General features: G+C 34.1%; 1 protein-coding gene across 4 annotated transcripts in view; it reads right to left on the bottom strand.

The window, feature by feature from the left end:
* Window positions 1–14660, bottom strand: part of BBS9 (Bardet-Biedl syndrome 9) — a 347462-nt gene that overhangs the window by 165320 nt on the left and 167482 nt on the right. For all 4 annotated transcript variants that reach the window (XM_090415673.1, XM_090415671.1, XM_090415675.1 and 1 more), the window contains one exon: window positions 5987–6116. In XM_090415673.1, coding sequence (XP_090271799.1) covers window positions 5987–6116 — 130 coding nt within the window. The remainder of the gene's footprint in view (window positions 1–5986; window positions 6117–14660) is intronic.

Raw genomic sequence — 14660 nt, 5'->3', positions numbered from 1 at the left:
TAAGATTTATGCCAGTATACTTGAGAAACGGTTGAGAAGGATTGTGGAAGAGAAGCTTGGTGAAGAACAAGCTGGATTCAGGCCAAATAGAGGCTGTCAGGATCAGAATTTCATTTTATGACAAATAGTTGAGAATTCATGAGAATATAACAAAGATCTATATTTAAGTTCTGTAGATCTGAAAAAAAGGACTTAACAAGATGCCAAGAGAGAAGCTATTCAAAACGCTACAGTTGTATGGTGTCAGTGGGGCATCATATCAAGCAATACTTAGTCTTTATTTGAGTTGTGAGTGTCAGCAGTTAGAAATGAAGTATAGGAAGATGGGTTAATGTTAAATCTGATGTCAAACAATTATACATTATCCCCTCTGTTATTCATTATCTACATGAATCACATTATGAAGGAAAGTGGTATTAAATCTGATATCAAAATTGGAAATGTTAATGTCAGCTCTTGGCTTTATGCAGATGATGTCATACTTCTAAATAAATCCACTACAAGTCTGCAAGATCCCCTTACTAAATTGAATAACTGTTGTAATAGAATATTATGAAGGTAAGCAATAAGAAGACAAAAACAATGAAAATAGGCAGAAGCATTTAAATTATCAACTGCATTGTGAATAGAGAACCTATAGAAGAAGTAAAACATTTCAGTTACTTAGGCATCAGATTTTTAGTGACGATGGTAAATTAAATATGAAAATAGACAACAGGATCAACAAAGCTGGTATGGTAGGAAGTCAACTGAATAAATTTATATGGAATAAGAGAGAAATTAGTCAAACCAGCTTTAACTTATGGATCTGAGAACTGGGTTAGAAGTAGAACACTTGAAAGACTAGAGTCCTGAGAAAGATTAGGGGTGTGAACAGATGGCATCAATGGCAATATCATATTAAAAACGAGGATATTAGGAAAGAACTTGACATTTTCAGCATCCAGGAATGCATTAGCAGAGCTAATCTCAGATAGTATGGTCACTTAAACAGAATGATAGAGGAAGGATTAGCAAAACAAGTGTTCTCTGTGGTTGGCAGGAAAAAGATCCAGAGGAAGACCAAGATATAGCTGAATTGATACGGTAAAAAGTGCCTTAGAAGATAGAAATATAAGATCTGGTAATGTTGGAGCCTTAACAGATATTAGATTGATTTGGAGTAAAATTGTAGATAGGAAATTAGTAATGATGTAAATTTTTCATGTAGTACTATCATATCCTGTACAACCCTTGAGGGTAAATGTCCGGAATTTGATTGATGATGATGTTATGTTAGAGATACATACTAAATTAATGAATTTGTAATAAACAAGCAATTTCATTCATTAATAAATAGGTTAATGTTTTATTATATATATATATAGGCGTTCATATTTACTCGGTAGATAATGTTATGAAAAATAGATTAGTTTGAATGACTATAACACCGAGAATAAAAAAGAATAAAGTTTAATGTGAGATACTATAGTTTCATTGAAAAAATCAAGTTCTTCAAATATCGTAAACAAAGAATTACATCAACAGATCTAGTATAAAAGACCGTAATACATTTAAAACAGGAATGCGTGCTGGAGTTCTAATTGAAGTTGACTACGTGCGTGAGTTGTCGCGAGTGCGCCAATACTGGACAATGGCAATGTGTGCATCAGAAAGATTGTAGCTTAGGCTGTTGTTTATATGGGATGAATCAAGGGATATTTCTTTAGATTCGACTATCTTTCTTTCAAGCTCATCATAACACATATGTATATTAGAAGTTTGTGGCCAGTCTATGAGGTGTTGTTGGCCTTCATCCAAGTTAATAACACCTCGTAGACTGGCTGCAAACTTCTAATATACATTTGTGTTATGATGAGCTTGAAAGAAAAATAGTCAAATCTAAAGAATATCCCTTGATTCATCCCATATAAACAACAGCCTTAGCTACAGTCTTTCTGATGCAAACATTGCCATTATCCAATATTGGCGCACTCGTGACAACTCACGCACAATAGTCAACTTCAATTGGAACTCCAGCACCCATTCCTGTTTTAAATGTATTATGGTCTTTTATATTAGATCTGTTGATGTAATTTTATAATGTCTCTGTTATTTTTTATATAATTTTTGTTTTCGATACCTGAATAAGTTGATTTTTTCGACGAAACTAGTAGTTTATTTTTCATATATATATATATATATATATATATATATATATATATATATATATTAATCGCATATACGAGAGGTTCAAGAGACCTATAAGCACATCAGTGCTGTGTGTGAAGTGAAAATGAGAACTGAGATAAAAGTTAATTGATGTGTTTTTTGAAGAGCTGCAAGTTGTAATTGTTTGGGAATACTTCATGAGGAAGGCTGTTCTAGAGGACAGAAGTGGACAGAATAAAAGAACTGAGGAAGAGTAGAGCAAGTTCAGTGCATTTGCAGTTGCACAGTAAAGGGATGCTGGGCAGCTGCTACTCTTTTATTAACATGTGCAGCTGAAAGTGAAGGAATGGTAGTTGCCAATTCACTGGAGCAGTGACCATGGAAGTACCTGTAGAATAGACACAGTATTTCAGCACTGTGTCTGTGAGATAGAGGTTGAAGTGAATCTGTAAGAGAGGGATCATCAATAAGTATAATTACTCACCTCTGGACAGCATCAAGAATTTTAAGGGAAGATTTAAGTGTACCACCCCAAACATGTGAGTAGTATGTTAGGCATGGCAGATTGTTATTTGTATATAGTTAGGAGTTGGTTGGGTGTAAAATATCCTTCGGAACGAAAGAGAATGCCTAGTTTCTTGGATGGTGAGGAGGCTATTGATGTGATGCATTTATGCCAGGAGAGGCTGGAGGTAAATGCTAGTCCAAGCAGAGAGATCTCATCTTGTCTGGTGATTTGTGTGTTACTTGAGGATAAGAGTAGGTGAACTGAGTTCTCTTTTTGCAAGAGAAAAGACAAGATTGTTTTGGTGGCATTGAACATGACAAGGTTGTCCTTCACCCAAAGATAGTATGAAAGTCAATGGTTAAGTCACTGGTGGTAGATGATCTTGTACCCTGGGATGTCAGAGTACTGCACGGTTTGTTGAATGAGTAGGATGAATGAAAAGTACTATTGTCAGCAAAGATGTGGATAGGATTAGTGGCGACTGTGAATAGGTTATTTATGAGCAAGAGCCTTGAGGCACTCCAGCATTGGTAGTGAAGCTCTTTGAGCTTCACTACCAATGCTGGAGTGAAGCCATCTATCATGACTTACAGAGAAAGCTGGCTACCCAATTACAGAGGGCAGCAGGGAGATCAAAGGATGGCATTTTTTTTGAGCAGGCCATGATGCCACACATAATCAAAGGCTTTGGAAATGTCAAGAGTGATGGCAAATCTTTTCTCCAAACCTTTCCATTGCTTTTCAATGTCTCATCATCATCAAATTCCTGATGAGTACCCTCAAGAGATATATAGTATACTATGATAGCATGATATTATGATAGAAACTATGATAAGTTTATATTATTACTAACTTCCTATTGACAATTTGCTCTAAAATATTCTCTTATCTGCAATACTGCCACATCTTATATTTCAGATTCTAAGGTACTCCTTACTCCATCAATTCAATAAGAGATGTAGAACTTTTTTCTTTTGGGTCTTTTTCCAACCATCCTAACATCAAACACCTACTCTGTTAACCTTTCTTCTAATGATTCTTCTATTGATGCCACCCATTTGTTTCTTTATTTTTTCTCACAAATCTCATATCTGTGGTCTCTAGCTTCTTTGATTTATAACCCAACTCTTATATCCATAAATTAAAATCTGTTTGAACAGTCTTGTATACCTTCACATTTTGGCTATTTTCTCTCTTTTTCATATCAATTTATTTAAATGACTCCCACTATACCAGCATTGTTTATTGTTGTTTATTTCCATATTTAATTTGATATCATCACTGAAAATTGCACCTACATAAGTTGAAATCTTTTACTTGTTCTATAGGTTTTCTATTCAGAATGCAGCCGATGTTTTTTTTCAATGCTCCTGTTTATTTTCATAGTTTTGACTTTTTATTGCTGATTTTCATGCAAAATTTGTTCAAGATGTTATTCACTTTAGTTAAGAAATTCTAAAACTCACACTGAATTTCTTTAAAAGTACTGTATAATGTAAAAAAACTGAGATTAAGATCTTAAAGTTGGATATCTAGTTAATGCCACTTTCCTTCATAATGTCCATATAGACTTAACAGCAGAAAGAGTGGGACCCCTTATCATTATACTTAATGTTACATGAAACCACTGTAAAAGTTTTATACCTGCCTATTTGAGCATTTCTACTAAATATCATCTATTCCAGCTACATTTTTTCATATTTGAGGTTTCTGATAGCTTTTCTACATATAAATATCAAATACTGATATGTACTCCTGACTGCATTCCTCTTGAATTTTTTTACCAGTGTTCATCACTATTTGTTTCATTTAACAACTTTGCAAAGTAATTACTATATACATCTCATATTAAGTCTAATGCCACTTTCCTTCATAATGTAATCCATATAGATGATGAATAACATGATGATGGAGATAATATGCATCCTTGTCTCACACTTGATTTAATATCAAACCATCTTGCACCTTCTTGAATCCTAACTGTTGACTTACAACTCAAACATAGACTAAATAATTGCTTGATATAATGTTCTATTTACACCATAGAGTTATAACATTTTGAACAGATTTTCTCTTGGCACCTTGTCTTATGCCTTTTCCAGATCTAAAAGCTTAAATAGAGATCCATGTTATATTGCCATGATTTCTCAACTATTTATCTTAAAGTGAAAATTTAATCTTGACAACTTCAAGTTTCCTTTTCACAATTTTTCTTAGCTTTTTTTTCTCGAGTGTGCTTGCATAAATCTACCAGGAAAACTCAGCAAGGAAATTCTTCTGCAATTGTCACATTCCTCACATTCACATTCAAGAATAGATTCCTCTATTCTTGTTCATATTCAAGTGATACTGATGGTGTAAACTGCACGAGTTGAGGATTAGATATTAGGTCAAAAGTCCTTAAGCAATCCCTTTCAGAAAAGTAGTATATAAATATTTATAAATGACAACAAAAATAAATTAAGTAAAAAATCAATAAAAAATTTCATGTCAATCAGTAAGTTCATAACTGCAATGTTATTATTATTTATATAGGTACTGCATGGAGTCAAAAGACTCACTGTGGGAGACCCACTCTATCCATTAACATAATACCTATCATATGTCTCCTTAAACCTATTCACTGCTGGAGTGCTCACAACCACCTTTGGAAATCCATTCTACTCATTTACCACTCTTCAAGTAAAGAACCTAGTCCACACACCCTGATTGACCACACTCTTAGACCACTTCCAAGTATGAACCCTTGTTTTTCTCCTCCTACTCCCCATGTACTGAAAAATTTCTTCTGAGTCAATCCTATAGAATCCTCTTAGTAACTTATAAGTTTTTATCATATTCCCTCTTCTCTGCCTGTCAGCTAAACTCCACAACACACACATCCTCAATCTATCCTTAAAGGGGATATTCCATTGACCTGTCACCAGCTTGGTCATGCGTCTTTGAATCCTCCAACACCTCCTGATCCCCAAGAAATACAGGTGACTAATTCTATGCACAGTAGTCAATGTGTGGCCAAATCATAGCCTTATAAAGAGGGATAATAACCTCCCTATCATTACTTGTCAATGTGTTCTTCAACATCCAAGTAAACCTCTGAGCTATTTTCCCAACTCTTGTAATATGTCCTCTGAATTTCAGATCTCTATCCACCAGCACCCCCAAATCCCTAGCCTCATCAATTTCCTGTAAACTAGTATCATCAATATAATATGAAGTGTGTAATTTTTCATCCTGAAGTGCATTACCTTACATTTTACAACAATAATTACTTAAAGTATTAATTTATTAAAATAATAAACAGATTATGAAGTTCCACATACTTACAGAAATGTAGCTCTCTGAATGGATACAGGAGCATCAGGTAAGTGTGAGGCCCAACAGAGAGTAGTATCCTGGTATATGAGTAAACCTTTACTATGTGAAGCTATAAGAATCATCACACTGCCGTCTGTTTCTAAAATATTACAAGATAAAAATAAAAAATAATTACCTATATGAAGATTCATGTTTGTGATATGAGTTTTTTTTTTCATGCATTTTTCTCTATAATAAACATGAAAAACTTGTTTTGAAGACATCAAACTACCATCACTGGTTCCCCCCCCCCCACCCTATTTTGACTGAAGGTACAAGGGGCAGTATTGAAATTAATCATTTTCTTTTTCCCTCCCAATTTGTGTACATAAGAAAGTTTTATATGTCACCGAACAGACAGTGGCAAGCAATATACACAAGTAGCTCAAAATGGGCTGTTACAGATGCATGTATATCAAGCAAAAGAGCGGCGAAGAATTCTCTACTGTATAAGATGTGAGCACAAATTCATGCCTTCTGTAAAATGTGAATGGAGATGCCGTTAATAAGATCACAGTTAGCTGCTGGGTCAAACACTTTAAGAGTAGTGACATTACTCTTAAATGCTAATATCTAACCTCTAACCATATGCACAAGGAATGCAACTGCAACATTTGGCTGGGATGATCTTCTCCATATATACCCTGATCTGGCCATCTGACTACCACCTGTTTAGACCTCCAAGAATGCCATTTTGAAGATGATGAGAAGCAGACACAGCACAGAATGGCAAAAATGTCTAGAGAATAATGGAGACTTTATGTTGTTTTTTAATTGCTTTTAATTCACAACATAAAAACAATAATAAGAAAATAAATAATATATTTATTCAGTTGCTGATATTTTGCTGATTTTATACCCAGTATCTTCAGAGCAAACAGTTTGTCACAGTAAGCAAACAACAATTAATTAAGAGTGGGAACAGTCGAAAATTGTAATCAATAACACAAAGAACTAAAGTCCTAACTGGCATGATCTATTGTTGGTTAAGAAGAGAGAGAGATTCACAAATTTACTTGTTGAGGTTTGGAGAATGTTTTAAAGCTGCTTGCTGATGCCCAAAACAGTCTCTCTGACTTATAATTACTTTCTGTATAACACTTTGGTTTTTTTCATCTAATCCTTTGTGAAGGAGGTGTCCAAAGGCATAGTCTACTAGTCCCAAGTGCCATAATGATGGTGCCAAAATGCATTTTTTATGTTCTCTGAAGAAGATGTCAACAGATCTTCTTGTCAGTTCATAGTAAGCCAGGTCACAAGTGCAGAACACTTTATACACTGCTGGATGTGACAAAGGAGAAAGCTTATGGTTTAAATGTGGTATAGAGCTCATATTTATTAAGCACTTCGGATATGATATCTTTTCAGATGCGATCTGAATATATGGGATAGTAACTCATTATTAGGTTTAATGGAATGAATAGAGCACAGAGGAACAATAAAATACGAGTTTATTGGATCTTATATTTTGTCACTGTCATAGAGACATTGTGACAGAGATGAAATATAAGGGATACAATCTCAGAATTGTAAAAATAAAAACACACTCAAAACAATAGGTAGACTAAAGTGCTATGAGAGGCACTCTCTATAGGTGCCTCTCATAGCTAGCCTTAGCAGTTGGGTAGGAGGCCTAACAATTAAAGTTTCCCAAATCTTGGGAAGCTTAACACAACCATATTTATTAAGATGAGGCTGGTTTAACAAATCTGCTGCTGATTCTAAGAAAAGTGTCTGAAGTTAATATTTTTTGCAGTGAAGCATAGTAGTTTTTTTTTTCCGTTTGATTCTGTGGAAGGTATCCAAAGCAGATGTATTTCTTGTTTTTCTAGGCAGATCTGCTAGTTTGACCATAATGAGATAATTTGCAAGAATAAGGAACATAAACACCCGAAACAGAGAGGGGAGGAAGTGGATCCTTAGGGGAATGAATAAAGGTAGCCAGCTTCATATGAGATCTGATAGTAGTACAGGGATTATATATTTTCAGGATGCTGACCATGTGTTTCTGAGGTGCCCCGGATATAGAATAGTAATAGCATTACTATAGTCTGTTTGTGGAGAGGGCATGAAGAGAAGTAAGGAAAAAAAAACAATTCGTTAATCTTTTTTTAGCACTGTAACAATTAGATAGGAATATCTGGTGAACAGAGGAAAGTTCAGTTGAAAGGAAAGTCTGAGTGGGACAGAGGTTGGAGGCTCTGTTGACAAAGATTTTGATAACATCATACTGTTGAAAGGGTGAGTGGGAAAGTTTATGTATCTATCTGCCTGTGTGGGTGGGTTTTAGAAAGTGTGGCATTGGGAAGACAAGTGATTACAGTATTTAGAGGCAGGCTATTATTATTTTCTTTTTCTATGGTGATTGGATTCTGGGGAGCTGACTGTTGAGATGGAGGAAGAAGGCATCTAATATGTCTGAGCCATACAGAAAACACATCAATATATCTCAGCCAGATAGAAGGTTTGAGAATGGCAGTATCAAGGGCATGTTTTTCAAAATATTCCATATAGAAATTGGCTAGAGGGGCAGAACCCATAGCTGTGTCCTCTATCTCTTTATGTATGGTATCCTTCCAAAAGAAGCAGCCAGTATGGGTGGCAAAATTGAAAAGATCAATTGAAAAGTAAAAATAAAGTGTCAGAAAGGATGGGATATTGGTATATAAAGATCTGACATCAAGGCTTGCCATATTATTATTATTTAAGCACCCAAATGGCAACAGATAAAATATATCAAAAATATAAGCTTCATATCCATGTTATTACAATAGTATCTAAATGTTATATTAACTCTGATGGGTACTTTGCATCCATGTAATTATTGATGTATGTCAAGACCAGTTCGGTAGTTAAAACTAAATTTTGAATAATAATGAATACATTTTAAATCATAATGATATTATAGTGAGATTTGATGATTTGCTTTCACAATTTTGAGATTGTATCACAAACCCATCAGGGAAACAATCTCAAAATTGAGATGTTACAAGACTAATACACAACATACACTTCCCTAATACACAACACCACAGTTTTGCTGTGGTTTTGTGTATTAGGGAAGGTAGGGGATTGGGGGTGGGATTTAGGTTTTTTCCCCCATTTTTTGGAAATTATAGCCATTGGCTAAAATATGGCAAAAATAGGCACAGGAGCAATATCACTGGAACAGATAGCTCTCGCTCAGTGTGTATTAGTATTTTTAGAATACCAGTCTGCTGGGCTGGATGTTAGTGTGATTGTTTGTGCAAAGTATCTTCTAGCATGTGAAATTTTTCTATAAATAGAAAAAGATAATGAACCATTTGGAAGACATGTGATGTATACTTCCTAGGTATACTATGTCTAGTATACCTAGGAAGTGAAGTGGATTATAGGATGTTGGTTATTTAAATGCACAAAAACTGTATTTAACCTGTCTGGAACACATAATCAAATAGCAAACACATCTACCAATTCAGCTAAATCACTGGTTTGAGTGTGGCTGTGTTGAGTGCTTGCTTCTCTAAGTGCTCCATGTAGAAATTGGCTAAAGGATGGGAAAGGGGTGAACTCATGCCTTTCCCAACCAGAAACTAAACTGCCAACACATAAGCTTTCTACTAATCTGATGGAGACCTTGTTTGAAAATGGCAGAATGCCCATGAAAGTTTGGGGATATTTTAGAAAGATGGAGAATTAATCCATACAAAAGTTATTGTTAAATAAATTATATATATTTTCTAAGAAAAAAAAAATAGGAGGCATTACTTTTGTACTGACTATCATAAACAGTAGCACAAAAAAAATTACAATCTTAAAACCGGCTGCTAACTATAATAGCACACATATTATTACTATTATTATTAGTTTGACACAGGCATTATTCCACAACAACTAAAAACTGCAATAATTACGCCAATATACAAACACGGTAAAAGAAACGATACTCAGAACTACAGACCAATAGCTATCCTACCAGTCATCACAAAAATTCTAGAAAAAATAACGCACACCAGACTACAGAACCATTACAGGAGTACATCATCATCTCACAAAAACAATATGACTTTCAGAAAACAAAAAGCACCATCACTTTATTAGAAGACATCGCTGACACAATAAACAAAGCTCTCGACAAAAACAAGTACGCCATCCTTATACTGTTTGACTTAACCAAAGCATTTGATACACTTGAACATGACATACTACTCACCAAACTATACTCAATAGGTATAAGAGGAACACTGCATACATGGTTCAGGAACTACCTCTCAAACAGAATGCAAGTAACAAAAATAGATACATGTCATAGCCAGGGTATACAAATAAAACACGGTGTTTCTCAAGGCACCAAATTATCACCCACACTATTCAACATCTACATTAATGATGTTCATAACATGGCCATAAGAAGTCAAATATTTCAGTATGCAGATGACACCGCACTACTAGCAATCCACACAGACATCAACACAGCTGTCTGCAAAGCACAACAAGACCTAAATGAAATCACAACATACTTCTACCAAAACGCAATTCTAATCAATGGCACCAAAACACAGATGTTGATAATACACAACCCGAGAATCATGCGCCCCTGCACTACTATCGATACACTGTCACACATACCGCTGCATTAACAACAAAAAAAACCCGCCAATGTCCCGAAATCAAACCTGTAACACATGCAAAATACCTTGGTCTTTACATAGATTACCACCTTAAATGGACAAAACATATAGATTATCTACACACTAAACTCCGCATCATCGCAGCAAAACTCTTCCAATTAAAGACATTATTCCATCTAACATAAAAAAACTCCTCTATCACGGTATCTGCGAATCCTTACTCAGATAAGGTATAACAGTCTATGCAAACACATCAAACAGCCACCTAACAAAATACATAGGAAAATTGTGTCAACAGTGATTTGGATACCTTACACGCAACAACCAATATCTGACCAGCACATGGCGACACATAGAATCCTGAGCATTAAAAACCTGAAACACTACATGACATTAACAAGGAATTACTTCAACATCACCTATCGAAGTCAGTGTTTTATACATTATTATTAGGTACTTTATACAGAATTATCTTCTGTTGTGTGTGGTTTCTCTGCAAAACAGCACAAAAAGACAAAGCAGTGAATAAAAGAGTAACTCTGGCTAGATTTAATATGTGAAATCTTCACTAAAAGTTTTTGGCTCATTTCAAACTAGAATGAAGACAAAATGCATCTTTCTTGGTAATTTTCAGATAATTTTTTTGCTTTTTTTTTATGTATATCCTTCAAATAGCTCAGAATGCCTTATCCAACATAATTCTGTACATGCATCCCCACCTTAACTCCATTCTGGTGCTTATCCCATCAGTGCACTCTATCCCTTAACCACCTGTAAGTGATTTATATAAAGTAAGTTACCTATATTATATCAAAAAAATCACCACAACAGAATGAAAGAAACATATCCACTTGAAGTTCTATTAGTAATGAAAGCTAAATTACAAATAGAATAAAAAATAAACTATGAATTTATTAGACCAGCACATTTTTCTGTACTTAAACCAGCTTACTCAGAGTATAAATCATTTGTCAGAAATGCAAAGTACTATAATTGAAATGAAAACCATTTAAATTTAAATTGTAACAGCAAAAACTGAGGTTAGTGTCTTCTGTAACTAGAGACAGAGATAAAATAAACTACTAGCAATCTTACAGTTCCCCAAATTTTATGTAAATTAATAGCTAAAGTGGCTTTTCAGTTGTATCAGTTTCTACATAGAACTGTATCAACAGTGATTTTCTGTAGACACAGTGAACTGTGTCAACAGAAAAAAAAAAAAAAAACAGAACTGCTGTTTTTTTTCTTCTTTTGTCTGATCCAGTGTATCCAAAGCATGGGTACTAGACCTGACAATGATGATAATGACAGTAGCATATACACTACTTATGCAACTCAAGTTAGATGTCAAAAGGTCATTTTTCTTTTTCTTCTGCCTACTATAAAGTCTAATTTCTTGTGGAATTGCTGTTTTCAAGACTATCCTGTTACCTTTGCCTTGTTCTTTCTCAACTTCTCTCTCTTTCCCTGATTTTTCCATTCTTTTTTGTTTTCAGATCCAATCCTATGGAATGTTTTTAATATTTTTATCTTAACAGTTTCATTCTTCTTCTTCTTCGTCTATGATCTCTTATGCTTTTAAGTGTCGAGATTTTGCCAACGGGATTTCCATGATGTCCTGTCCAAGGTTTGTTCTTTGCTTCTTTCCTAATTTTTTTTTTTAATTTCCTTCTGCCAACCTTTCCTGAACTTTTCTATGTTTCTTGTTCCTATTTTCTGGCTCTCATATATAGTTTTTGCTATTCTTCCTTCTTCCATTCGAGTAAGATGTCCAAACCACCTCATTTGGGCTTCTGTTATGAACTGGTTCAGAGATGCAACTTGAAGATTGTCTCTTATAGTTTGGTTTCTTATTTGATCTAATCTTGTTTTTTGTGCTACTTTCCTAAGATATTTCATTTCAATTGTTTGTAGTTTATTTGTGTTTCCTGTTGTCAGACACCAAGACTCACAACTATGTGTTAATGTTACACTATGTGTTAATGTGTTAATATACTGTGTTAATGTTGATACAAACACTTAACGGTACACTGCCATTTTGGTATTCTGGGTAACTTCTTTCTTGTCTAGGAAAGAGCCTTTCATTGTATAGAATAACTTTTCCTGCACTTATCCTGTTATTAATTTCTGTGTCTAGTCTACCATCTTGTACATATGATCCCAGGTATTTAAAGGAGTGGACTTGTTCCAGTTCATGATTCTCTATTTTTATTATGTGTTTTGATTGGTTTCTAGATATGATCATTGTTTAAGTTTTATTTATAATTATGGTCATGTTCCTTTTTTGTTTTGTTTCTTCATACCAAATATTAACATTATACTGTAAACTTCGGCTGTATTTGCTAGAATCACCACATCATCTGCAAAAGCCATATGTGAAATCCTGATTTCTTTCAGTTTCCTGTATCCTAGGTGAAACTTTTTTGTTCTTGTTTGGCATGCCTTTAAAATTTCATCCATTACTATAATGAAAAAAAGAGGACTGAGGATACAGCCTTGCTTCACTCCTACATTTGTTTCAAATTCCTTTGATCTATTATTACATGTTCTTACATACTTTTTATTGCTTTTATAGAAGCTTTTGTATAGCTGCTATTAAATTAACTGGTATCTTATTTTTCTTTAATATTTGCCATATTAAATGTTTAGGAACTCAAAGGCCATTTTGAAATCTATGAAACATGCATTAATTCTTTTCCATATTCCAATGTTTTCTCTGATATCTGTCTAAAACTGAAGATAAGATCTGTGTACTTCTATTTTCTCAAAAGCCATATTGCATTTCACCCAATGTATCCTCTATTTGATTCCTCTGCTTTAAAATACAGGCATACAATTTTCCTGGAATGCTTAAAAGCAAAATCCCTCCATGGTTTTCACATTTGCAGTTATCCTCTTTCTTAAATATAGGGATTATTATTGCTACTTCCCAGTCTTTGGGAATAATTTTCATTTTCCATATGACATTGAATAGATGTAATGTAAATTTTATGGCTTTCTTTCCTAAATTCTTTACCATTTCTGGTGTTATTTGGTCGTGGCCTGCTGATTTGCCCAATTTCATTTTACTTGCACATTCTTCTTTTTATTGCATGTTGAGTTGTTATTAAGCTTTGTTCTTCTTTTAAAGTTATGTTCTATGTTTCACTGCCATTTTGGTTGGTAATTGTTAATTTCATTTTGTTGAAGGCCATCCAAGCAGGTTCTTTTTCTCCTTGCCATTTCATTCGATATTCATTATTCAATTATATGGACTGTACAAGGTACATGTAATTTTCAACTTTTTCAATATAGTGGGATTCTAGAGTGATTGTATAATCTTTACAATATTCGTTTTTCATCCATCTTGTTTTGTCCAGATGTATTTCCAATCCAATTTTTTGGTAGTTTTGGCTTATGCCATTCAGAGTTGATTCTAAGAGTTTGGAGGAGTGAGATATTAATACCACATCGTGGCCAATAATAGAATAGTTAACAATTCACCATCAATGTTTATTCCATCTTTCATGTCAGTTTTTCGAATGATGCTGTCCAGTGTAGATGTGAAGAGATTAGGTGATAAGACATCACCCCTGATGTACTCCTCTACTTAAGTTAATTTTAATTGGGTGATTGAAAAGAGTGATATTTGTTGTGCCTTCTTTATAAATATCTTTTATGAGCTGGACATATGTTATTTCTACTCCTTGTTCTATTAAAGCTTGGAATATGCCATTATGTTTAACAGTGTCAAATGCCTTTTTAAAATCTATAAAAAGAAAACAAGGTGACATCTGGTATTCTCTGCATCTTTCTATTAGTTGAGTAATAGTTTGAATGTGGTCTATTGTTGAAAAGCTTTTTTAGAAACTCATCTGTTCTTTGCAGCTATTTTCGTTGATGAAGGTTTGTATTCTGTTTAGAATACTCTGGCCAATATTTTATATGTATGTGATAACAGACAGATGGGTCTGTAGTTACTGATGTCTTCTTTATTACTTTTTTTATGCAGAATTATGGTCTTTGATGTCTTCCATTCAGTAGAATCCATT

Source organism: Typopeltis vanoorti, chromosome 3, assembly GCF_054136105.1.
Source record: "Typopeltis vanoorti isolate ZY-2024b chromosome 3, IOZ_Tvanoo_1.0, whole genome shotgun sequence".
Classification (NCBI taxonomy): domain Eukaryota; kingdom Metazoa; phylum Arthropoda; class Arachnida; order Uropygi; family Thelyphonidae; genus Typopeltis; species Typopeltis vanoorti.
This window is presented reverse-complemented; position numbering and strand designations above follow the sequence as displayed.